Source organism: Physella acuta, unplaced genomic scaffold (assembly GCF_028476545.2).
Source record: "Physella acuta isolate Inbredline_101_S28 unplaced genomic scaffold, ASM2847654v3 ptg000245l, whole genome shotgun sequence".
Taxonomy (NCBI): domain Eukaryota; kingdom Metazoa; phylum Mollusca; class Gastropoda; family Physidae; genus Physella; species Physella acuta.
The window spans coordinates 36,490-62,682 of record NW_026731764.1 but is presented as its reverse complement, the minus strand read 5'-3'; the positions used below and the strand labels follow the sequence as shown (position 1 = coordinate 62,682).

Here is a 26,193-nt window from a genome sequence, read left to right as displayed (position 1 = left end):
GCTGCAAGTTGCAATTGTTTTTAATGGAGGAAAGAAAAAAAAAATTGGCGTAAATTTCGGGAGCTGAAGGTTTTGTGGTTTTTCTGTTTTTAAATAGACTGTGTAGGTTTGGTGTAGGTGGTATGGTGTTGGGATAAACGGTAAGGAATGCGATTATTAACCCGGCTGTAGTTGGAACAACACCGTATAGTAATGGCGAGGTTTTGTTGTAGGTAGTTTATATGGTTTTAAGTAGACTGGTAAATAATGCGAGTGATATCAGAAAGGTGTCTGTGTGAATCCCAGTAAAAAATGTGTTACATAATGGCGGTGTAATTGTGTAGTGGGATGGATGTTTACTATGGTTCGTGGTTGTGATGTGTAGTGTTGACTATGGTTCGTGGTTGTGTATTGGTATGTATGGTGTTTACTATAATTCGCCTACCTCTTGTGAGAGAAGCTGTAATGAGTTGTTTTTTTAAACCGAGGTTCGACACCCAGTCAGAAGCATATACTGTTTTTAAATATCTATCTGTAGCAAATACCTTGATGTGTTTGGAATTTCTAAACGATGACATCAATCGTCATATTTAGTACCCCCTTAACATGACATCGTTTCACAGAACTCCATTTACCCGAACTGATCAGCATGATGTTCATTATTATATTGAACGCATGTTATCTTGTGTACCGTATCCACACGTCTTCTACCGTGGTCAAACTCCCTATGGTCAAAGCACCTGCGGTTAAAGCACCTAGGACCCTAACTTTGAAATAATCCACAGGACGGCAGCTTCTAAAGTAACTTAACAATGACGTCCATTACTGTAAAGCTCTGCCAGGACGTCAGTAATGGCGCCGAGCATGCGCAGAAAAGTCTGTAACCACACAGCGCATGCGTCATGATAATAACTCCACTTCCAAAGGGCAGCTACATGTATTATTAATTGCCTCTATGGCGTCTATTACCGAACTTAGTTATTTCTAGATAACGAATATTTCCCTGAGGCCGTAGCCTGGCCCAGTTGTTATAAGCCACCATTGTCACCCATCGTTTTATTTATAGAACTTATGCTATATCCAGTTACCAGTAATCTCTCCAACAATATTATTGAGTCATTAGTATGCATTGACCCGCCATTAAGCCAGTACCTGATAGTGGTGGATTTATAATCCTTTCGATCCCGTGAGAATTGGGCGTGGTTCGAAGGGAAATATGGAAACTGGTTGTATTTCAAATAAACGGGTGATCCCCTGGGCTAATGGGTGGTGTTTCGGTGTAAATGGTGGGTTTTAAGTGAAAATAGTGGGCTCTATTGTAAATGATGGGCTCTAGTGTAAATGTTGGGTTTGTTTGTAAATGTTGGGCTTATGTGTAAGTGGTGGCCAGGACCTAAATGCTTCTCTTATCATCTCCTATGATCTTAGCACTTAAAGGATTATAGATAATCTCATACGATACCGGATGTCTACTCAATTACGTCTGTGGTTTCCCGACATTAAGCATTATTTGGAGGGTTTAATTTGGAGGGTTTCTCAGTTCAAATGATTGCATCTCTGTATGAACTAATACCCCCACGTAAAATACCTACCTCCCCACGTAAAATACCTACCACTCCACGTAAAATACCTACCGCCACACGTAAAACACCTACCTTCCCTTGTAAAAATTGTATTTTCCCACATAAAATGCAACATAAACTAACATCCACATAAATTCAATACTTAACCTCCATAATTCGCGATTTACCTACTCAAATCAATACGACCATCTTCTGATTAGTTTAGCGAGATTGACATCTTTATGTTCTTCCCACGATAAAAAAATTATTTTGGTCTCAGATTATCGACCTACCATCTCTACCTCATGACCTTTAATCTACATTTACTGAGATGGTCTTTTCGTGAATTACATGACTGTTAGTATATCTTTTACCGTACTAATAACCAAATCATTATACTCTATAATCTTGTTTATACCAAGTTTAGAACTGCAATGATACAACCTTCAACTAATTGCATTCAAACCACAAACAAGGTCACCGTATGTTGAGTACCTGCACGATACCACACTAAACTCCGCTGACAGTAAATGAAACCAGTGTGTCTCTTATCAACAGCCCGTCGGCTCCAACCCCCCTCTCCAGCTATAAACTGTGTACGCTAGTCCTAATACAAGACATAATGGTACCGTTATTCCAGCCTTGTGCCAAATTTACGATCCCATTTAGCCAGAATTAGGGGTAAGTTCCACACAACGGGGTACTCATCCCGCTGAGGACAATGCTCTAATTAAATGGAAACAATTATCTTAAGTTCCGGCAATCTCCAACGCGAAGGATTAACGCGGTATTTTAAAGCTAGGTTTTACTGTGGAGAAACTTTTTTTTTGGCAATTTGATAATGCATCTATTTTGAAATGAAGCAGTTTGTTTACTGTTTAAGAATGAAGGTCGTTTATTCATAAAAAAATTAAAGTTTTTCATTTTATTTAAGTAAAAGATTCCCACAATGCACTTTAAGTTTTTAAGATAACCTTTTGCGTGAGTTCATTATCCTTGCAGAACATCTAGTTATCCAGAAGCATTGCGTGGTTGAAATGTTGTAAGAATCTCAAATACAAAAAAAGAACTAAAGATGACCTTGAGATACCAGCAACATCAATTTTTAAAACTCAGATAATTACTTTTTTTTCAAAAACGTTTAAAAAAATAATTACCCTATTAACATATGTATAAGTAACCTGGTGAACTTGAACTTGGTTTTCTAATTTCATCTACTAGGCAGTGTGGTAAAATTAGATCCTAATGTATTTACGATTATACCCATCTTTCCTCGACGACCCCTCCCTACCCCCCCCCACCTACCGTAGACCTGATTTACGTTCTCCCAAATAGAAAAATTGCCGGGGTCAAGAAACCTTCCAAAGGTCATCGCAACATTTCTAAGACGTCCTCCCACAAATCCCACCCTCCGCCTCTCATGATTTAGATACTCCGATATCTCGTGTCGCCCTCCCCCACCCCCTGACGATAATGTACTCACCCCCTCGGGCTACATGCACCTCGCGAAATCTCCGGGGCGCAAACATTATGACAGCCTCCCAACTTGCGCGCGCCCAGGGGCCTGTACTCGCTGTAGCATTGATCGCAGCGTTTACCCATCGCCTCCCTTGCTGACCCGGAAGTCGCTGAGATAAAACCTGTTTCCCCGGGCCAATTCGGCCTGGATATAGATGGACCTATTAAACAGGTTTTACAGTAAATTCACATAATACATTGGATTATACTATAAAAAAAGTACAACACTAAAAAATAAGTCCATAGCTATTAAAATAAAAGTGAAACAACAGTAACGCAAACGGCGCTTTGTTATCGTGGCTATACCATCGTATAAATACAGCATTTTAGATGATCTCTTCAAATTAAGGATCGCCATTGTCTTAACGATTAACTGAACGGTACAATTTAAAGCAATGACTTGGAAAATTAAAATCTTATTATAGTATTGGTCGCTACAATACCCCTAGTCCTCAGAGTTTCTTCCAGGCATCTCTTCGGGGAGGCGAAGCCCCCTCCCACTGAAAAAATTCTACCGCCACGCCCCCCCCCCCCCGAACGAAATGAAATTTATATATATATTTATATATAGAAAATATATACTTTTAACAGTGTCCGCCCCCCCCCCCCCGCCCGAAGAAAGTCTACCGCCCCCCTGAAAATTTCAAGTGCCCCCCCCCGGAGAAAAAAGTCTGGAAGAAACACTGCTAGTCCTGGCATTTGTTTTAATCTTAAGCTTAAAACTAAACCAAAAGTGATACCGACAAAAATTATTATGAGACGATACTATATCACAATGCCGGTGAATTTATATGGGTCTGTCTGACTTACTGGTATACACATACAATCTGGCGTATATGTTCTTCCCAATTCCTGCAATATGTATACAACGCATATGTCAGTTAGCTAAAAATTTGGTTGTTATGTATCTAGTAATCCAGTACTGCTCATTCGTCTTAATAAACACGTAGTCTTTAAGATATATCTTTAAGACAGGCACCATAGCTACAAAAGACTTGATCTGTAATATTTATCTTCAAGTCTAGCACCATAACCCAAAGATATAAACCCAATTAATTTAATCCCCCGCCTTTGTGTTTACTGTGGCTTGTTGCTGAAGTTTATGGGAGAGGATAACTCACCCCTGTTGATGCGTGTTGTGCTCATACAATGTGAAATGACAGGAGTGAGCAATGTTTTGTTCATGAGGTAGACACATCTATAACTCTATCTGACGGCTGAGTTCTCTCAGCGTTCGTGTGTAGCCAAGGTTTTGTTGTGCTGTCCTGTTTTGTGATGTCTTGACTAGTCGGAGTTTTTTTTCCCACAATGCTAATCAGAGTCACTCAGTTGTAGAGGAAACATCAATACGTACAGGCTTCGGGTCTAGAGAATTGACAGCAAGCTATTAGGAAGTCTTTTCCGATGAGTAGCACTTTTGAAATGAATCTGGGTCTTATGAGAAATAATTAGTTAAACCTCAGACGTGTTTTTTGTTTTCATTTCATTGTCTCTCTAAATATTTCCAAGATAGACTCTAAAACGTTGTCTAATCGCCCATGACCTTATCTCACTGAGCTAAAATAATACGTGCATTTGGCAATGATTTTTTTTTGTAAGTATAAAAAGTTGAATGAAATTAAATTAGCTTGCCTAAAATATATCCCAGCTGCGTTGTATATTTAAACTAGACCGCATTGATTTTTGGAACGCTGCTTCATTTTGCTTTGGAATCCCAACCCCTGTTTCCTAGGTTTTCAATGCGCCTCACATTATCAATATTTCTTACCAATGTTCAATACTCCTCTGATTTTCTTCCCTCTGGTCTTATAGTATTGATATTCTACAACATACCAGACCTATCGTTAACCCTCAGATTTCATAAAAGCATGTACCTGGCATGAAGTAGCTAAAACATTAGACTGCTACTTATTCTAGTGTTGTATGGTCCCTCTAACAAAATTTCGTATTACGTGTCAACTTTTGATGCGCCGTTGACTCCGATTTCAGACTGCTTTCTTGTTGGATTTGCTTCCATAGCCTTTGTACAGCCAAGAACAAACTACAAGGCAGCAGTTGTTTGATTTTGGAGTTGTCTCTCGTAGAAGAGTGGCTGTCCCCAGATATCGAGCCTCATCTGCCCAGTGGTTCAACTGGGACTTTTTATGTTCATCAACCATGAGCTTCACCCACGCTGACCTCCATAAAAAATAGACTATATCTAATCTATGGGTAATCACGTGACTAAAATACACATTTAACCCCCACATTAGCAGCCATCCGTATAATTTATAATGTCCGAATTAATGACATCCACAATTATCTTAACTACACTAGCTATTACAACCATAAAATCTATGTCCTAAGTATCATTTAAAGTGTTTAATAATCATTATAGTTAAGCGACTGTTGACTTTAGCATTAATATCTTTGTTTGAACAACAGGCTAGCAGTTAATGTACTACAATGGCAATGTAACTGTTTATGCATGGCTAAGAAACATTGTCTATCAATGGCCAAGAAATATTGTTAGTCAGTGGCTGAGGAACATTATCTGTCAGTGGTCAAGGAACATTGCCAGTGGCCAAGGAACATTGTCTCTCTGTGGCCAAGAAATATTGTCTGTCAGTGGCCAAGGAACATTGCCAGTGGCCAAGGAACATTGTCTCTCTGTGGCCAAGAAATATTGTCTGTCAGCGGCCAAGACACAGTTTACTGGAATACGCTTCGAATAACACTGTCTGATGTTTTACAAACAATACTGACATTGACACCAAGCAGTACTGACTATTGCTTAAAAATAATAATACAAATGCCAACACAGCACATCAATTGCTGAACACACAGTGTCCAACAATCATGACACACCAACCTTGACCCTCGTCAACATATCTTCAATGTCCAACAACCAATACACACAGTTCAACATTGGTCAACAACATCCCCCCCCCCCACACCCAGCCTCCCCCTCCCCCATAACCGCTTGTCCCCAGACGACACTTATCGTCTGATCACCCACTGATTCCTCATTTTCTTTCAACTCTCCTGGCAATATTCACCCCCAGCCCCGGGGCCTGTCCCACTTTAGGTCCCCCAACTCGCCCGACCCTATCTGATTTTAGATGGTAGGGGTGGGGGGGGGGAGGGAAACGTGATTATTATTTTCACTCGTCTAGGTATTATTTTGTGGACTCTGGAAATCTTATGCTAATATCGAAAGGTTGGAGATTTTCTGGCATCCACTTAAGACTGAAGTCGGCGGTAATGAAGACTAAAAATAGCTCGGCCTTGAACTTTTCTAATTTCGTGGTGGCGATGAAAAGCGTAATGTTCGTTTTTGTTTTTGTACGGGAAGTTTTTGTTGTTACTACTGACGCCTTGTTTTACTTTACAGTTTTCCCTTATTCCGTCTCTCTCTCTCTCTCTCTCGCTCTCTATTTCTTAATAATATTATGTGATATTTCGATCACTCGCGCAGCTAGGGGGGGGGGGGGGGGGGGTTAGGATTCAATGTTAGTATATTGAATTAGTAATGTATATACACTTTTAGAAAATGTATTTTTCGTGTCTGGTTGTGTTATTGTTTATGACTAGACTATTGGTTATTGGTCTAGATTTGGAGACATCGGTCTAGGTTTTTCGTTGTGGTTCTTTATCTAGATTCGTATATATAGCTATTTGTTTTGGATTCTTTGTGGTCCTTTGTCTAGATTTTTGGTTCTTTGTATAGATTTGTGGTTCTTTGTCTAGATTTGTGGTTCTTTGTATAGATTAGTGGTTCTTTGTATAGAATAGTGGCTATAGCCTTTTGATTTTGATTTCTTATTGGGACTAGATTTGTTTTTCATTTTCTAGATTTGTGGTTCTTTAACTAGCTTTGTAGCTATAGCCATTAGTTTGGTTTCTACTTGGGTCTCGAGTTGTGGTTATCTTTCTTGGTATAGGTTTGTGGTTATCTTTCTTGGTCTAGGTTTGTGGTCTACCATTCATGTGACCCGGCTACAAAATAGGCTTCATTAATTAGATTAGTCATAAATATCTCATCCTGTAGGTATGAAAAGCCGCAGTGCTGACTGTGGGAATTAGCTGATCTTTATTAATTAGCATTGATTGCTCATGTAATCAGCCACCATGAGCGTTGAGCACCGCTGTGCGTGAGCAGCTAATTGTCGCGTGGGATGACGTACTCAACATTTACTCACACATTTTCATGTACTGTTTCTCCTATGAAATAGCTCCACCTAGTTATTTAGTGCTTGTTTAAACGCAGCAAGGCACTTCAAGAAAAAAAATTATAACTCGGGTAAAAGTTAACCTTCCTTAAACCTAAACCAGTGTTAGCAGTGGTGCAGTTCCCTAAATACGTCATCTAACCCAATCTATGTTTGGTTAAAATATCCAGGTCAACATCTGCAGCACATGCAAGCATTAAAATCTGCCTTTACCTGCACACATATTCCATTAATATCGTTTTTACAGGAAAATTGTTTTATAGCCGCTTAATTACTTGTGCAAATAATCTATTACATGCGTGCCTCCTTAAAACAATTACTTTCTTGTGTATACATTCAAGTACACCTAGGTCTTACTCTATGAGAGTTATTGCGTGTGTAAATATTATGGTAGGTATCTGAACTGTCTTCGAACAGCATTATTTATTTTTTGTGATAAATGTCCTAGTACACATACCGCCTATTAAATAGCTTTCTACTTGTTTAAATATTCTACTAAGTTCAATCCTTTCTATATTTTTTTAATTGTGCCAACCTTCTAGTAATACAATTTACTAAATCGAGGGGACAGTCTATTCAAGATTTGTTTTACCGAAAGTTTACCGATAAATAAATGTGCTAATACAATAACAGCACTAAACGTTTACAGATTTTTTTAAAAAAATGTGCTAATAATATCACGAAACGTTTAATGATTTTTAAAAAAATGTGCTAATAGAATACAGCACTAAACGTTTATTGTTTAAAAAATATGCTAATACAATAACAGCACTAAACGTTGATTGTTTAAAAAATGTGCAACCTCTGATGCCTTAGTTTGATGCACGTAAACCTACGTGGACTGTTCATCCTCAGGTGATCAAAGGATAATTAACCTCATTATGCCGTCTTCATTTAACCAAGTTAATTCTAAGGGGGACGGGGGGTAGTATGGAGGCGATACGGCGGCAAAGTTTGAATACCGGGAAATAAATACCGCAACAAAAATTAACATCGGGGGAAAAATTACCGGGGAAATATCCACAGCGTTTAACTCACCGGGACAAATTTACCAGAAATCATAACATGACACAACAATTAAAACATTGGTGAGAGTATATCGAAACAGTTCTGGGACCAGGAAATCAACGACATTTATTGACATTTTCTTTGGTGACAGTACGGTATACTATAACTAAAAAAAACATTTCACCATATACATTAACAGAAGCACAATTACTCACCTCATACTCTTGCACACTACCGCATATCACCACAAATAGTGCGAATACCACATACTAAATCATTTCGTTACACATACAAATCAATATACATTCACCGCATAGGCCTACAATCGCAATACAATATAGAAAACAAATCAATGCTTTTTCCCATCAACATTCAGGAAACCTCACAGATTCGCTTAAGATATATAAAACAATTTCCCCCACGTAAATACAATGTTTATTCTCCAAAAACAAAAAACAACAACCACATCTAACATTACATACGATAATCTCTCTTACAATGCTTAATGTCTAGGCTAATTAACCTGTTCTGCTAATTAATGTGTAGTTCCATGTAATTAAACCTACCTGTCTCTCTCCTCTCCAGGTAGCCATGCCAGGAGCCAAGCCCCCCTGGACATGCATTCCCCGCCCAAATTTTTACCTGGAAACAAAAACTACACCTATAAGGTGGGACAGGTCGCTGAACTCGAGTGCCCCGTCACAAACCTGGGCAATAAACAGGTAGGTCTTTTTAGGTCATTTTTTAGGTCATTTTTAGGTCATTTTTGGATAACAATACTTGTACATTGGATGTCAATTTTAGTTCAATTTATGGTCGATTTAATATCTTAACTGTGTTTTTGTTTGTAGGTTGATATCTGGCGCAGTGAAGGGGGGGGGGGGCGGGGGGGTTGATATCCGGGTACTCAAGTTTGAATAATTCCCGCACCTCACATTGAGGCATACACACAAGTACGTTAATGCCAAGGTCAAGACGATCACATGATCTCTGGGGCACTAAATAGCTAGGTATATCCTCGATATAAAGTAAATTTGCTTCCATGATATAAAGTATATCAATTCCCCTCATATAAAGTATATCCCCTTCCATGATATAAAGTATATCTACTCCCCTGATATAAAGTATATCTACTCCCCTAATATAAAGTCTATCTACTCCCCTATTCGTTGAAAGAGAACAGCTGAAAAACGTGAGCGATTAGTATTTTAATCAATTAACGAAATTAAAAAAAAGTGTTTTAATTAAAGGGTTGGTTATGTGGGTTATCAATAAAAATGATTAATTACAAAACATTACTTTTTTAGTGTAGCGAATAGACACTAATAGACCAGACACTTTAGTAGTTATACAAAGCTGTAGACACTCCATAAACATAATAACTGACACCTTAGTGGAGCTGATAAATACACCTGACATCAGCTAACTGTCACTCCAGAACAACTGACATCAGGCACTCCAATCACACTGACTACTGACACACATCACAATTAATAAACTTGTTGTCAGAATACGAAATACATTTTTTTTTTATTAAAGGACGAAGATTTGTATAAAAAGTTGAATTGTGTTTTAAATATATGAATAATTCATGCCTCATAAATCATTTTAGAGTTGTTGTGATAAATTGTAAAATAAATAATGTGCAATTATTTTGTTTTCATTTTTTATGAGAAAGATCCAACCTTCCTATTGTTCTGTGGTTGCCAGATAAATTTAATCAGCATCAGAAATCTAATGCTAGTTTAACAATTTTTAACAATTAACACATTTTTCGTTTTTGTTTGTTTAAACATCCGTTTGTTTCCTTAATAGTTTCTTTTTATCATCACATATTCATGTGTGACACATACAATACACATAAAACACTACTGCACGACAATGAACTATCGCATCTGACCTTTGATTTACTGCACCTGTTGACCTCTGACCGACTTCACATTTTTACCCCTGACCCACTAACCCTTTGAACTCTGACCACAACACTTGTTGCCTTTTGACCCTCTTCACACATATTAACATCTCACCCACTAACCTGTTAATATCTGACCCACTAACCTCTTTACCTCTGACCCACTAAACTATTGACCTCTTCTTCTTCTTCTTCGTTCTTAATTTTTTTGTGTTTGGAGGGATCGAGCCTTATCTGCCAGAGGGTTTGAACTCGAAACTTTTTTCGAATTTATTAACCATGAGCTTTGCTGACTCGACCATGCTTCCATCACAATTAAGGATTACGTGTCAACTGGTTATGCGCCATTGAGGCCATTGACTCCGATTTCAGCCTGCTTTTCTTTTTGGATTTGCTTGCATAGCCTTTGTCCAACCAAGAACAATCTACAAGGCAGCAGTTGCTGATTTTGGAGTTGTCTCTCCTAGAAGAGTGGTTTTCCCCAGCTAACGAGCCTCATCTGCCCGAGGGTTCGAACTCGAGACTTTTCGGTTTAGCAACCATGAGCTTTACCGACTCGACCACGCCGACCCCCTTATTGACCTCTGACTTACAACATCCTTTGACCTCTTACCCCGTGTCCCCAGGTCGTTTGGCGTTTAGCCTCCAACGATACCATCTTCACCATCGGCTACCAGAAGTTCCACGAGGACCCGCGCTATGAGGCCAAGATGAGCAACGGCGTGTGGGTGCTGGTCATTCACGACGTGCAGGTTAAGGACATGGGCATGTACGAGTGCCAGGTCAGCTCGGTGGAGAAACACCTGCGCTATTACGTCACACTCATTGTTACAGGTAAATGATTAGAATTATGTTGAGTACAGTTAAATTAGAGGTGTAGGCCCTATTTATACACACACACACACACACACACACACATATATATATATATATATATATATATATATATATATATATATATATATATATATATATATATATATATATGTGTGTGTGTGTGTGTGTGTGTGCGTTTTATATTTTATTCCTATTTCATGTTTAGTATAAATAAGAATACAAAAGTATTTTGGAAAGTAATTACAGTTGTTTTTTCACAATAAAACATAAGACAAGATGTTTGGGAGTTATAGGGTTAAAAATTAGAATAGTTTTGTTATAGTTCAGGTAGGTTGATATCTAATGTAGGTGTGTTATGGTACCGTTGAGTGCATTAACAATTTGTTATAGGTTTACATAATTAATTTTCAATAAAAATTACTTGATACAGTGACATTATTACGACTGAATTAAGAGTACGTCAAACTGTGATAGATGTTAGTGTAACTACGAAAAAAATAGCTATTTTAAAAATACCGTAACAATTACTTAAATAGGGACAGTTTCTAATGCAGTAACAAAACAGTGACATAGTTGCTAGTACAGTAACAATACGGACATATTAAAGAGAGAAGTAATTATACCACATAACTGCTGTTGTAGTTGTAGGAAACTAGCTATTTTCTAGTACATACATAATGCATTAAATGTCTAGTTCAGTAAAATAAAAGAACAAAATGATAACATTAATGCGTGCCGTAATAAAGCACATCAATTTGACAAAGTGTGAGCTGAAGTGTGCAACCAACCCTTTGAACTAACATTAATGATCTAGTTTTAATTAATGTAGTTTTAATTAGCTGCCGTCGTTTGATGTATTGTAGTACTGTCACGCTTAAAACAGCATAGGATGTCGTTATGTTACCAGTACTTAGGCATACCATAAAGGTTAGGTTACCAAAAGTGTATACACATTTCTGTAACATCAGAAAAATTATCTATAAATCCCATTTAGTTGACATTCGTAAAAGAAAAATAAAAAAAAAGAGTTTTAAAAGTGAATTTTGGACAATTTTTAGAGAACATTATTATATTTCACGTGGCTAATTATTTCCCTTGGGAAAATATTTTTTATCGGTGTTATTTCCCTTGATGAACTAATATAAAAAAATGTTCTAATTAGAATTAATTTATTCTACCTGCTCATGACTTCTTTGTTCTACAAATAAATAAACTGTCTTGTGAAGTCTGGACGGAAAAAAAAAATAAATGGGGCCAATGCATGGTGAAATAAACTAGGGTTTTTAAATCTTGTTTTCATGAAATCACATCAAATTCACATTAAAGCCAATAACCGACATATTTCCTCATATCCCATGGTTATATAATGTGGTTTTCAATACACGTATTCTAAATATATATTATGAAAATATTTTTTTCCGAAATCAGGTAACGTCTTTACCTGTCTAGGCTGGCTATCTAGTAACGTCCACACTAGCCCAAGAATAAACCACTTTTGGTTGGTTTGGTCTAGTCCAGCATTTATTTAGCCCCATCCCCCCCCTCCCCGCTCTTTGAATGATGCAATCAGATTGTCGTCAACTTGTCGTTTCTCTAATTAAAACTTCTAATTAAAATATTCTAACGCTTTTTAAATCTTGATTTTTAAGTTTCAGACCCTAAAATATTTGTAAAAAAAATCTGTAATTATATTTAGAATTAGAATATTGTAATTCTTTAGCTTCGATATTTCACAGTCCAGATACAATTTTAAAATAGGCAAATGAGATATTAATTACATATTAATTAGGACAGATATAGCCGTGGTTCAAACTAGTCAAGGGTACTTTAAAATCAACATAGAATTTGCATACATAATGTTTCGAATACACCCACAACAAGCAAGTTGTGATCCCCACTTCCACCCCCCCCCCCCCACACACACAGTCATGTTGCCAGCAATGTTTATAAATATAATTTCTGTTAAATTATTCTGTAACTCATCTCCCTATTGAAGGTATAGAACCATGGAATCCTATGCAATGTTTTCAAGGCCTACCAATATAGTTAGCTACTTTCAAATTTGGTTCATTGAGAATTATTATCTGATTCTTGTTTTTTCTAGATCTCTTGATATTTTGATTATATATATATATATATATATATATATATATATATATATATATATATATATATATATATATATATATATATATATATATAAGCGCTTCTGTCTGTTTGGCAGTATTGTAGTATTTTCACACTACTAATTTATCTGAATAAAAATAGAGATCGGCGCTACCTATGTTAACTTGAGTGATCTCCCCTCTATTCTTGGTAATGTGACACATCTTCCCTCTTGTTGGAAATTAATGTGATCTCCCCTCTATACTAGGTTACTTGGGTGATCTCCCCTCTGCACTTTGTAACGTGACACATCTTTTACGGTGATCTCCCCTCTATACTAGATCACGTAGGTAATCACCCTTCTATTCTAGGTAACTTGGGTGATCTCCCTTTGTACTTGGTAACGAGTGATCTTCCCTTTACCCTACGAACTCTATCACTTTTAGTGAAATGCGCACTGCCTACCTTGAATGAGCTGCACATTTTCTTCGTTATTGTGACGCATGTCAAGCCACCCCTCCCCCTCAATTCGTCCATTAGAAACAGCTATCGTATCTCCCTTAACAGACTGAGTCTACGGGTGAAATCCCGACAAGGGCAGGTCAGCCTTCTCTCACACAGCCTGTCAGCTTTTCTTAAAGATTTCCAGGTTATTATTCGAAATAAAAATAGCTTTGTTCGTTTTTGAAGACATTTCATGATTAAAATAAGGGGTTTTGTTTTTTTCTGCTTTTCGATGCTTCACTGCTGCTAAATCTTGTGCAAAACTTAAAAAAAAAAATTTGTTTTTTTGTTTTTTACATTTAATATCTACGTCGATGTATTAAACTTATAATTAGAACACCCCATTTACCTAGGTTAACCTTATTGCGCGTATGCTTTGTTCTGAGTTGAAAGAAATTTTAGTTTTAATCAGGTATGGTTAGGAAAATTGGGGGATGGGAGGGGGACTTGCATGGCATTGATTTCGCTAGGCGTGGGAGTAATTTGCGTGTTGAAAAGTAATTTAACGACCGCATTAAATTAGAAACTGTACACTCATTAATGTGTACACACTGTTTCAGAGGTTTTGTAATAAGCTGCTAGGAGAGTTTAGATGGGCGAGGTCATTAGTCAGTTATTTGTAGTTCAGATAGTTGAAGGTTAAAGAATATCGGACAAGGCCATTATAGCAGTTTGACAAATACCTTGGTCAGATACTTGTTGTTCATATAGTTGAAACTTAAAGATGTAGAATGTTGGAATAGGCCCATATAGCAGTTTGACGAATACATTTGTCAGTTACTTGTTGTTCAGATAGATAAAGCTGTAGAGTGTAGAACAATGCCGTTCGATCAGTAAAGCAATCGCTATCATTGAACTAGACAGAAAATCATTCGACATTACTACTTACATTTATCATTTTTTTAAAAATAAAATTTTAAAAAGTACAAATTGCCTAAAATCTATACTTCTAACCATGGTTTGACATATAATACTTTTGAATCATTTGAATACATGTTGTCAAAGAAATGTTGCTATATTTAAAACACCGGCAGTACAACGCGGTGAAGAATCAAACGTGTTTCACCTACTGTATTGCAAGAAGTTTTGATCAGGAGTGGGATTAGGCTTAGTGTCAGGATTAGATTAAATGACATGTAAGTTTAATCCCCGGATTATAGTTAGGGTAACAATATTAGTAAAACAATATTATGTGATTTAGTCGTTTCAGACAAAAATAAATACAGTATGCAGATTGTATCCCAACGTAGATACTAGCGTACGTTGCAAAATAGTAAATAAAAAAAAAATAAACAACACTTTAGTTAATAGAAGTACAATGATAATTTTAGAGTTATTCACGCTCTTTGTTTCTGGTGTTATGTTTGGCGTTATAAGTTAATACAGGAAAAGAAAATAAATTACAACTCGCATAAATAAAACGCCTAAAGTAAGCGATTTTCCGAATCGCACTCACGTGTAGGTCAAGGCCGTTGTAGGGCTGTGACAAGAGGCCAGTGAATATGATGAGATGGCATCATCGCATGCACCCAAATGTCAGTGTCATGTCATTTGCGAAGGTGACATTTGATCTGACATTTGGACAATGATATTCAGAAATGGCCCTTTCACAGAGACAATTAGCATTTCTATTTACCGGGAAGATGAAATAATGTAGAGCCTCTGGTGGGTTCGCTCTTCACAAACAACACAACGGCCGGGGTAAATAAATGTCTGATAGAATTCCGGCACCGGCCGTGCGGTCACGTGGTTTTTATGCCCCGGTGATCGGAATTGATGTGCCCTTTGTTCTAAGGGATTTACATTTTCTAGTTATCTAACGGAAAAAATAATTGGATAACTCGTTGCACTAGGAGTTCGATGACGTAGTTTCTGAGGTCAAAGTTGAAAAACTCTCGCACTGTTAAGTTAGTCTTACAACGCTGATGACGTCAATGTCGTAAGGGTCACTTAAATATATTAAACATGACGTCACTATCCTTAAAAGTGACATCACTATCTTAACATAACGTAAGATTAAATAAGTGACATGGACGTTTGTTTCTTGTAATTTGAAAAATTGTTTGAAGTAACTCCACAAAAAATGTCAAGTTACGTAATGATAAATATCATTAGTGTTAAGCTATTGGACCACATGAACACTTTTAGTAATGAACTCAATGGTTGTTTTCTAAATATAAGATGAAATTATATAAGATGATATAAGAAATAAGGGACGGCGTGGCCTAGTTAGTCCTTCCAACCCGAAAGTCTCGTGTTTAAATCCCGGTTAAAACAGTAATACGTCCCTGAATCAACCCAGTTATGATGGGTACCTAACTCAGGTTAGGGAATACAAAGGCAGTTGGGCATAGAGCTGACCCCACTATCTCTTCATAAGCCAAAATCCCTGAAACAGATGAGCTCTACTTTATCTGCTTCATGTGTCTTCAACACGAACGGGAAAAGATGATGATGAATAAATAACCTTCCTATACGTTTAAAATGCCGTATTTTTTCTTTTTGAAATGGAACGCTTTATATGTGCTAGAATATGCTAAATACTCTCGAACGAAAATGTTCTAGAACAAACTAAATGCTCTAAGCTATCCATGCACTTGACAGACAAGATGCACCACAAGATCAAATCAATCCAACTTCCGGTTATCAGACTAGAACTTTTTCTGGAATTTTAAAAATTAACCTCAATGAATATCACTAAAAGTTAAGGATAAAAATGTTTTCAAAATATTTTACTTCTATCAAATATCGAAAGGCAATTACGCATGGAGTAATGGAGGTAAGAAATGAGAGAATTAAACGTGATACGCATGGCTAAACAAGGCACTCAGCCGTACCAACAGACGGGGCTAATCACTCAAGCTAGAGTAAACATTCAGACGATAGATTGCTTGGAAATCCGGATTTGTTAAAACGGGCGAAATCCATTTCGAATACATCAGCTGTTTAGTCGTAATCGATACCGCCACCCCTGGCGCAGTCAGCTTTGTGCATTTTGTTTTAATTTATTTCAAGAGACCCGTAGGTCAGATTTAGGCTTAGGTTTAGGCTTAGGCTTAGGTTTAGGTAGTATTTTATGTAATCCTAACACTAACTTTTACCTTTATCCTAGGCGTTACTCTAACTCTAACACTAACCTGAACATCGCTAAATTTATAAGGCTAAACTTAGGTCGTTTACGACTACTAACCCGAAAGTCTTGAGTTTGAATCCCGGGCTTAAGTCCGTAGGATGTCCCTCAGTTCACCCAGCTCAGATGGGTACCTGTCTTATGTCAAAGAAATAAATGCAGCTAAGCATAGTGCTGGCCACACTATCCATCACATGCCGATGTTATTGAAACAGATGGACTCTACTTCATCAGCCTCTTGAGCAAAAAACGTATTTTCAACTTCCAATTATAACTTTGACCGAAACGATAATACAAATTAATCCAAACTCAAATATCGTCACAAAAACACTACTATTCCGTATCGTCTTACTTAGGTTTACATATTTTTAAAAACCCAATCGTTCATTTGTCTGTTTCAAGAAATCGACCACAAATTTCACAGAAAAAAAACGAATATAAATTCTCCCTAAACTGGGCGTTACCGCATCCAATTTCTCAAACTTTCTCCTATTCCCACCAGCATTATCAGCGTCCCTCCATATGGTGTTTGTACAGAATTAAGAAGTTCTGAAGGACGCGAACGGTGTGATGGATGAATCGGTTTCAAAGAGCACACATCCATCTACGTGCGCACTTCACAGCGAAACGGGAAAACCCGCTGGGGCCGAGATCTGAACAGCACACAAAAAATCGGATTTTTAAAAATTGCTCCAGTAAATTCAAACAATATTTACACTTGTTAATGAATCAAGTGTTCGCGGTTAGGGTTAGTGTTTGCGATTTAATTTTTTTTTAGTAACCTATAACGTCATATCCAATATGTTGTAGTTTTAATATTTGTTATGTTAAAATAACTAATTAATTAATCAATTGTTTTTCAAAATGTATCCGCTTATTTTTAAAAAATGGTACTTGTAAAGGTTGATAGGTCGATCATAGCTATTGTTTTGTTTCACTCCCATAATACCAATCATAACCTAAACCTTATCTAAGGTCCTAACACTTGACATATCATTAATTCTGAGTAAAGCCTATATCCTTGAACCTAATCTTAATTCAGACCCAAGTCCTTACTCTCCCGGAAACTAACGATTACCCTACACCTAAACCTAACCATAACTTTAACCAACGATACTGCCCCTAGTCCTTACCCTAAACCTGACTCAAACCTTATTTCCGACACCAGGACGCATTATAACCCTACACTATCCCTGCAACAAATATCGATACCAGGAATTAAAAACCCTCGATATTATTCTCGATTACCCTATCGAAATATCCGGAGGGCAAAAAGAAGACACGCCCCAAATCTCGCCTGTATTATCACACTTTATGTTCTCAATGGTTGGGCAGCTCTCGTCAAATCTCGCGCCACCTCATACTGCGAGATCTGATTTAATTAAACCAAAAACTATCACGGGTTATTAAACCTATTCGATAAGATAACCCAAACATGTCATACGTTAAGCCACTGGAAAATTATCCCAAGTAGGATGCGTTTTAGATTTTTTATGTAAGCATGCAAGCGCCTTAATTAACCATGTAGAAAAATATGGTAATCTCCCTTGCCGCGTTGATTTTTTATGTGATTTATCAAGGAGCTTAACCCATGATAAGCTCATGGTGTGTTTTTGTCAAAACAAGAGATGCCAAGTCGATCGAGTTATAATGCCCAATTTTCTAGTTATAGTGCCTAGTGTATAAAGTTAATACGCCTATTTCAACAACTTATAATGCCTAGTTTATCTAATTATAATGCACAGTGTTCCACATTCAGGTGCCAAGTTTTTCTAATTATAGTGCCCCGTTCTTAAAGTTATAATGCCCAGTGGCTCAAGTTAGGAAGCCCAAGGATGTATCAAGTTCTAGTGCCTGATTCATCAAATCGTAGTGCCAAGTTAACAGTGTTTCTTCCAGACTTTTTTCTCCGGGGTGTGTGGGGGGGGGGGGGGGGCACTTGATATTTTCGGGGGGGGGGGGGGCGGTCTTCGCCGAAGAGATGCCTAGAAGAAACTCTGCAAGTATACCCGGTTATAGTTCTAGTTTGTCCATGTATAATGCCCAATGAAGCGTGACAGTGGCCCATGTATGAACACAGAGTTCCAGCTGTTTAAGTTACAGTGCTGAGTTAAACAATAGGCATCGATTCATCTCTGCCTGTCATATCAATGTAGACACAATGTATCGATATAAAGTTTTTCAACGTATCGAAACATAGTCGCCCAGTGTATTGAGGGATACAAAACAGTATCTAGTCACGAAATTAGTATCGAGTCCGTTTTTCAGCATATCGAGTCAGATTTTCAGTACATTGAGACATGCTACTCCCAATGTTACGAGTTATACATAGTTATCGTTTTATACACACGGTATAGCCTCAGAGTTTCACGTGTATTGATTCAAAGGTTTCTAGAAAAATAACTACAGTGGTAAATGCATTTTCTTGACGATCAAATAGACTAGAGAATAACTGCGGATCGAGCACAATGATTTATTTTTTCTTTATTTCTGTTTTGTAATTTATATTTCTTATATATATATATATATATATATATATATATATATATATATATATATATATATATATATATATATATATATATAAAATAACCGATAAATGCTAGCACAGGCTGAACAAAGGTGTGGCTAGGAAGATAGGGCTTCCACCCCACCCCCTCCCCCACCCGAAAAATTACTTTGAAAACAAAATTATGGGAAACTGTAAGGCTATCAAAAGCTATCAAATTTTTTGCGTGTTTGTATGTAAGTTGTTGAGTTCTAAACATTTCTTACTGTATATTTGTATGGATATCGTCACATTGCCAGAAGAACGTGAAGGATTAGCCCATACAACATATATATTTATATGCATCTAGCCCACCCCTTCCCCCAAAACTGAAAAAAGAAAGGCTAAATACTTTCTACATCGTAGATATAGTTATTTAAGAAACAATTAGGCCAGCAAGTAGCATCGACGCTACGGTTTTTCTTGTATTGCTACCCTTAACCCTTGAACTAACTACATCTCTGACCTTCATGGTAAGCCTAGCCTTGACCTCAATGCTAATCCGTGTATCTATATTTGACCCTTTCCTTAATCCAAACCTTAACCCTGATATTAAACAGCATTGTTAGATGTAAATAAACACAGCCGTGTGGGGAGCCCTAACAGTATTTACATAAAAAACAGATAATAAACACATTTTGTTTCAAGCTCCCAAGAAATTGATTTTCCAAAAATATCCCATAATTAAGTCTTATCCGTGTGAAGAATGCAAACACGATTTCTTAAGAAAATATACACCTCCCCCCCCCCCCCCCGTCCATATAATTTGGGATGCTGTAACGGAACATGGTGCCATCTTTGTAAGACCACCAGGAATTCTGAGTGGGACTAGCGCTGCCTACACTCCTGTCTTTGATTAACTAGAAGTTCGTGGTGTTTTACGTCTAGACGGCTTCACGAGGTAAGCCTCAATACCATTGGTGCTTGAGGAAGTTAAGCAGCCAATCAGGGGACAGTTTACAACAGGCTTGAATGTGGACTAACACTCTTCTCTTATGAAGCTGGTTAAACCAGAAGCCAGTTAAATTAACTTCCTTGTCGTTATTTGTGAGGAATGCTAACACACTCAAATATAATGTCAATTTTGTCTTCCATGATGGAATAATTCGGAATAGAATTTACCAAATGTAATTATCTCAGAATAAACTTATCGAAAAAAAACAACTACCTAACTTAAAAAAAATAAATACAAACCACATTTGTTAGTCTCTTTGCGTCATTATGTCTTAGATAATTGTTTTTGGGTTGTGATGTGAAGTCGCCAGTCCTACTGACGTAATATAGCACAACTTACACTATAGAAACTAGATATAGCAGTAACCGAAACTTAAATTTTAAAATTCTACTTGGAATTAATTATCGTTGTTATAAAACTACTACCAGCTATAGTTGTAATTAACAATGTCTACTAATACCAGCTCTAGTTGTAATTAACAATGTCTAGACAACCCTACATCACTTAACGACCCGAATCGCCGAGGTAATTTGGACAAAAATGATATCAAGTTTCAGCCACCCTATAGTAGACCCGAAAAAAAATTAAATTAATTATCCTGTAGTTGTGATAATGAGCACTTGAATAAAGCACTAAGCCATAACTTAACTAGATCCACATACCAGGACCTCACGATCTAAAAGCTTTACCCTACTCAAGACGGGTCTTGAAAAATAAAAAGCTTTCTTCCATTGGCACGAGTTGCTTAAAAAACGGGAGTAGCTGCCCCTGAGGCCACCTTACATAATACTCTAGTCAAGATGGTTTGCTTGAGAGAGCGGCCATAACTCTTAGTTTGGCGAGGTGTTTTTTCAGCTTTTTAGTCGAGTCTAGCAGAGGATGAAACATCGTTAGCTGCCCATATATCTGTCCCGATAACTTTTTTTATTTCCCAGACTCATTTTTAAACCTAGAAATATATTTAGAGTAGTTCAACCATGAGCTGCTATAGGGAATCAAATTTTTTTTTAAAAAAAGCAGATTAGTTCCCTAATAATAAAAAAAATATTTTTGTATATAAAAGGTCACGAAAAATATGTCCACATGTCCAGAACTACTTTAACATATTTTTCTTCTTCTTGGCCTTTTCAATCCCAAAGCGGGGCAAAGGTAATTTAGCTAAAGATATTTTAAAATATCTAAGATATCTTGGTAATCCTTGTGTCTCCCATATGTCTTGTCTGGTAATCCTTGTGTCTCCCATATGTCTTGTCTGGTAATCCTTGTGTCTCCCATATGTCTTGTCTGGTAATCCTTGTGTCTCCCATATGTCTTGTCTGGTAATCCTTGTGTCTCCCATATGTCTTGTCTGGTAATCCTTGTGTATCCCATATGTCTTGTCTTGTAAAACTTGTGACCAGTGTCCTCAGCCTATGGTCTCCGCCATCTTTTCTCAATTTCCTGCTCCACCGGGGCTTGCTCTCTACCCCATCGGTCAAAGACGTGACGTCATGTAACAACTTGATGCAACAACAACCCTCATTGGTCAGCAATAACCAATGAGGTGTAATGACTCTCATTATTGCCTTGGAACCAGGAAGTGGACTTAACTATTTACATAATTATGTATATGTATACAAACAAAGGCTGGTTTGGTAGCTCATATATTCGTATATATGTGATGAGGGGACACGTGTACCGCTCCCATATTTATATGTGTATGTGATTAGAGGCCAAGTGTACCGCTCCCATATTTATATGTGTATGTGATGAGGAGTGTACCCCTCCTATATTTATATGTGTATGTGATGAGAAGTGTACTGCTCCCATATTTATATGTGTATATGATGGAGAGAAGTGTACCGCTCCCATATTTATATGTGCATATCATAATAACAGAAGTGTACCGCTCCCATATTTATATGTGTATGTGATGAGAAGTGTACCGCTCCCATATTTATATGTGTATGTGATGAGAAGTGTACCGCCCCCATATTTATATGTGTATGTGATAAGAACAGAAGTGTACCGCCCCCATATTTATATGTGTATGTGATTGAGAGAAGTGTACCGCCCCCATATTTATATGTGTATGTGATAAGAACAGAAGTGTACCGCCCCCATATTTATATGTGTATGTGATGAGAAGTGTACCGCCCCCATATTTATATGTGTATGTGATAAGAACAGAAGTGTACCGCCCCCATATTTATATGTGTATGTGATAAGAACAGAAGTGTACCGCCCCCATATTTATATGTGTATGTGATAAGAACAGAAGTGTACCGCCCCCATATTTATATGTGTATGTGATGAGAAGTGTACCGCCCCCATATTTATATGTGTATGTGATAAGAACAGAAGTGTACCGCTCCCATATTTATATGTGTATGTGATAAGAACAGAAGTGTACCGCCCCCATATTTATATGTGTATGTGATTGAGAGAAGTGTACCGCCCCCATATTTATATGTGTATGTGATAAGAACAGAAGTGTACCGCACCATATTTATATGTGTATGTGATAAGAACAGAAGTGTACCGCCCCCATATTTATATGTGTATGTGATGGAGAGAAGTGTACCGCCCCCATATTTATATGTGTATGTGATGAGAAGTGTACCGCCCCCATATTTATATGTGTATGTGATAAGAACAGAAGTGTACCGTTCCCATCTTTATATGTGTATGTGATGAGAAGTGTACCGCCCCCATATTTATATGTGTATGTGATTGAGAGAAGTGTACCGCCCCCATATTTATATGTGTATGTGATAAGAACAGAAGTGTACCGTTCCCATCTTTATATGTGTATGTGATGAGAAGTGTACCGCCCCCATATTTATATGTGTATGTGATAAGAACAGAAGTGTACCGCACCATATTTATATGTGTATGTGATTGAGAGAAGTGTACCGTTCCCATCTTTATATGTGTATGTGATTGAGAGAAGTGTACCGCCCCCATATTTATATGTGTATGTGATAAGAACAGAAGTGTACCGCCCCCATATTTATATGTGTATGTGATTGAGAGAAGTGTACCGCCCCCATATTTATATGTGTATGTGATGGAGAGAAGTGTACCGCTCCCATATTTGTATGTGTATGTGATGAGAAGTGTACCCCTCCTATATTTATATGTGTATGTGATGAGAAGTGTACCGCCCCCATATTTATATGTGTATGTGATTGAGAGAAGTGTACCGCCCCCATATTTATATGTGTATGTGATAAGAACAGAAGTGTACCGTTCCCATCTTTATATGTGTATGTGATGAGAAGTGTACCGCCCCCATATTTATATGTGTATGTGATAAGAACAGAAGTGTACCGCCCCCATATTTATATGTGTATGTGCAGAGGTGGACGCTTTTTCTGCTCTACTCAAACCACGTGATTAAAATCACGCCCACATTCCTAACCACTGCCAGGTAACATTGCGATACTCCCCCCCCCTCCCCACATCCCAAAGATTTGTGACGTCACACCATTATTAATCGTCTGACCACGCATGTTATCTCGACAGGACAATTTCTCTGACTTCTGCCACACACTCCCAGAAATTATTACCTTCTGAAAAGATTGTCTGTCGTTCATTTATTGTGTCAATATTAGCCTAGACAGTGTCAACACTTAGGAACCGGAAATATCAAGTTTGAACAAGAAACTCTTCCCATATCACATTGACCGTAATTCTGAAACTCAAAATCTAAAAAAAAAAACACTCGCCATACCCTCAAGAATTGAAATTTTCTGCGGATAGCGTCGCCTTATATATATTTCTTTCAACATTTTAGACGCATTAGCTTTGATGCAAAAATTTGGCTATTCTATTAGCCGAGAAAGCGTTTAAATAGAAAGTTAATTGAAGCTCAGATTTCTGCGATGATAAAGGAATAAGAAATTTAGAGAGGCTAACCTTTGGCTGGTGCTGTTGTGGTGGTGTGTATAGAGGTGGATATTTCTGGGGGGGGGGGGGAGGAGATTTGTTGCGCGTGCGTGTTGGTGTTTTATACATATACACGAGGTTTTAGTGTGCATAGGGTGAGTACAACTTACATTTGATTGGGTCGTGGTTTCATTAAAAGTCTTGTGGGGAGAGGATGTTCAATAGTTGCGTCAACTTCCGGGTCCCAAGATAGTGCAATTACATTGAGGTGGTCATTACTGACCAATGAGGTTTGTTGTTGAATCAAGTTGTTACATGACGTCACGTTCTTGACCAATGTGGTTCATGCTATTTTTATGGGGATATCGGTCAAATGTGGGTGGAAGGGGGTGGGGTGGTTATGTCACATTTCGAAGTGTCAGTGAGATTTGGGTGTCGGGTCATGGTCACTTTGTGGGGGGGGGGGGTCGAGGTTTTGCGATTTATAACAAAAATAATTTGATATGTCATGGAAGATGAAACACGTGCTCTATGAGTAATTAAATTTATGAATGTGTGTGAGTGCTATGTGGCACTTGTTCAACATTTCTTGACTTTACGATGGAAGCATGAGTTTATGCTCGTAATTTTGTGTTTTTAAACATCAAAGAGTTCAAACCTTTTGTATGAATTTAAAGCTAGACGCAAGTGTTTAAGTGTTGTTCGTTAATTCACAGAAATAAATATTTTAACAGGCACGTCATGCAGGTCTGAACATTCTATCTCAGCTCAGTAATTAAGTAAGAATAAAGTTAAAGGAACGTAATTGAGGCGTTTCTTGAAATTTATTTTAGCTCGTTTTTTCACTTCAGAAATAGAAATATTTATACTCGTAAACCAATTTTAAAACTGTATTTACCTTTTATTAAAATTTGATTCGATTATCAACAATCTTTTAAAACTTATGGATGTTTCACGGATCTGTTTTTGTCTTTTAAGTTATATCTCAGCCTTTTAGATGTTAAACATTTTCAGCATAGTTTGTCTGAAAATTGTCTTTTAGAGACTTACATGTCACGGTAACCTGGGCGTTCTGGGATAAATAAAAAAGGTTGCGCCAACTGAAACGAAATATTTTGTTAAGGTAGCGGAGATTATGTGGAGTGGGCGTACACTCTCGGGGTCAGAGTTCACAGCAGACAGAATTCAGAAATCTGTAAACAAATATTTATTATGTTTGTTGACTTGACTGAAAATCGAAAATATGGCAAACGTTGAGTTAAACACACAAACACTCGAATTAGTCCACTGAAGTAAACACTTGAGTTATTAAACCAAACTGAAACATTCGAATTATTCCACCAAACAAAACTAAACTTTGGTTTATATTCACATTTTTTTCTGAGATTCTTATTTGGTTTAGATTTTCACTTTTGAGATTCTGTTTTGGTTTAGATTATCATTGTGTTTAGAATCTCAGTTGATTAAGAAAATGCTTTCGTAAATATTCTCATGTGGTTAAGATCACCTCTTGGTTTGAGTCAGTATTGTGGTGTAGAAGCTATATACGCATTTTCTTGGCTTCGTTTTTAGTTGAACTGCTATTTTTAGACAGTGGCAACTCAGTTGAAGCCCCACATGTTCGACAATTGTACTGTCGAGGTGAGTGCTATATGACTCAGTTTATATGGGGTACAAAATACCACTTTAAATTATAGAAAAGAATAAAGTTTGCTTTAACTGTGGTGCTTGAAAATATGCCGCCCTTGAAAAACATAAATGCCGCCATTGAAAGCATAAAATGACGCCTGTTGCTAAAAATTCTTTTTTAAATTACCGCCCTTGAAAAATAATAGCCGCCCTTTGAAAAGTTGGCGCTTTACATTACATTTCAGAATTTACGGTCTAAAGCGCTGAGGAAGTAGAGTTTATGTATAACCTAGGTAATTAAAATATATTTTGGGCAGCAGTCTGTTGTCAGAAATAATGCTATGCTTCCTTTAAGTTCCCCAACCTAGGCCGGTACACATTTTAGCTGAGTCGACTCGTGGACTCCCTTAGATCTGGCTACTTT

The 26,193-nt window shown here is 37.4% G+C and overlaps 1 protein-coding gene across 1 annotated transcript in view; it reads left to right on the top strand.

The window, feature by feature from the left end:
* Window positions 1–9,239: 9,239 nt before the first annotated feature.
* LOC131938481 (protein amalgam-like) overlaps window positions 9,240–26,193 on the top strand; it is a 30,678-nt gene continuing 13,724 nt past the window's right edge. Inside the window, exons 1-3 of the mRNA XM_059296537.1 lie at window positions 9,240–9,247; window positions 9,455–9,470; window positions 10,817–11,024. Coding sequence (XP_059152520.1) covers window positions 9,240–9,247; window positions 9,455–9,470; window positions 10,817–11,024 — 232 coding nt within the window. The remainder of the gene's footprint in view (window positions 9,248–9,454; window positions 9,471–10,816; window positions 11,025–26,193) is intronic.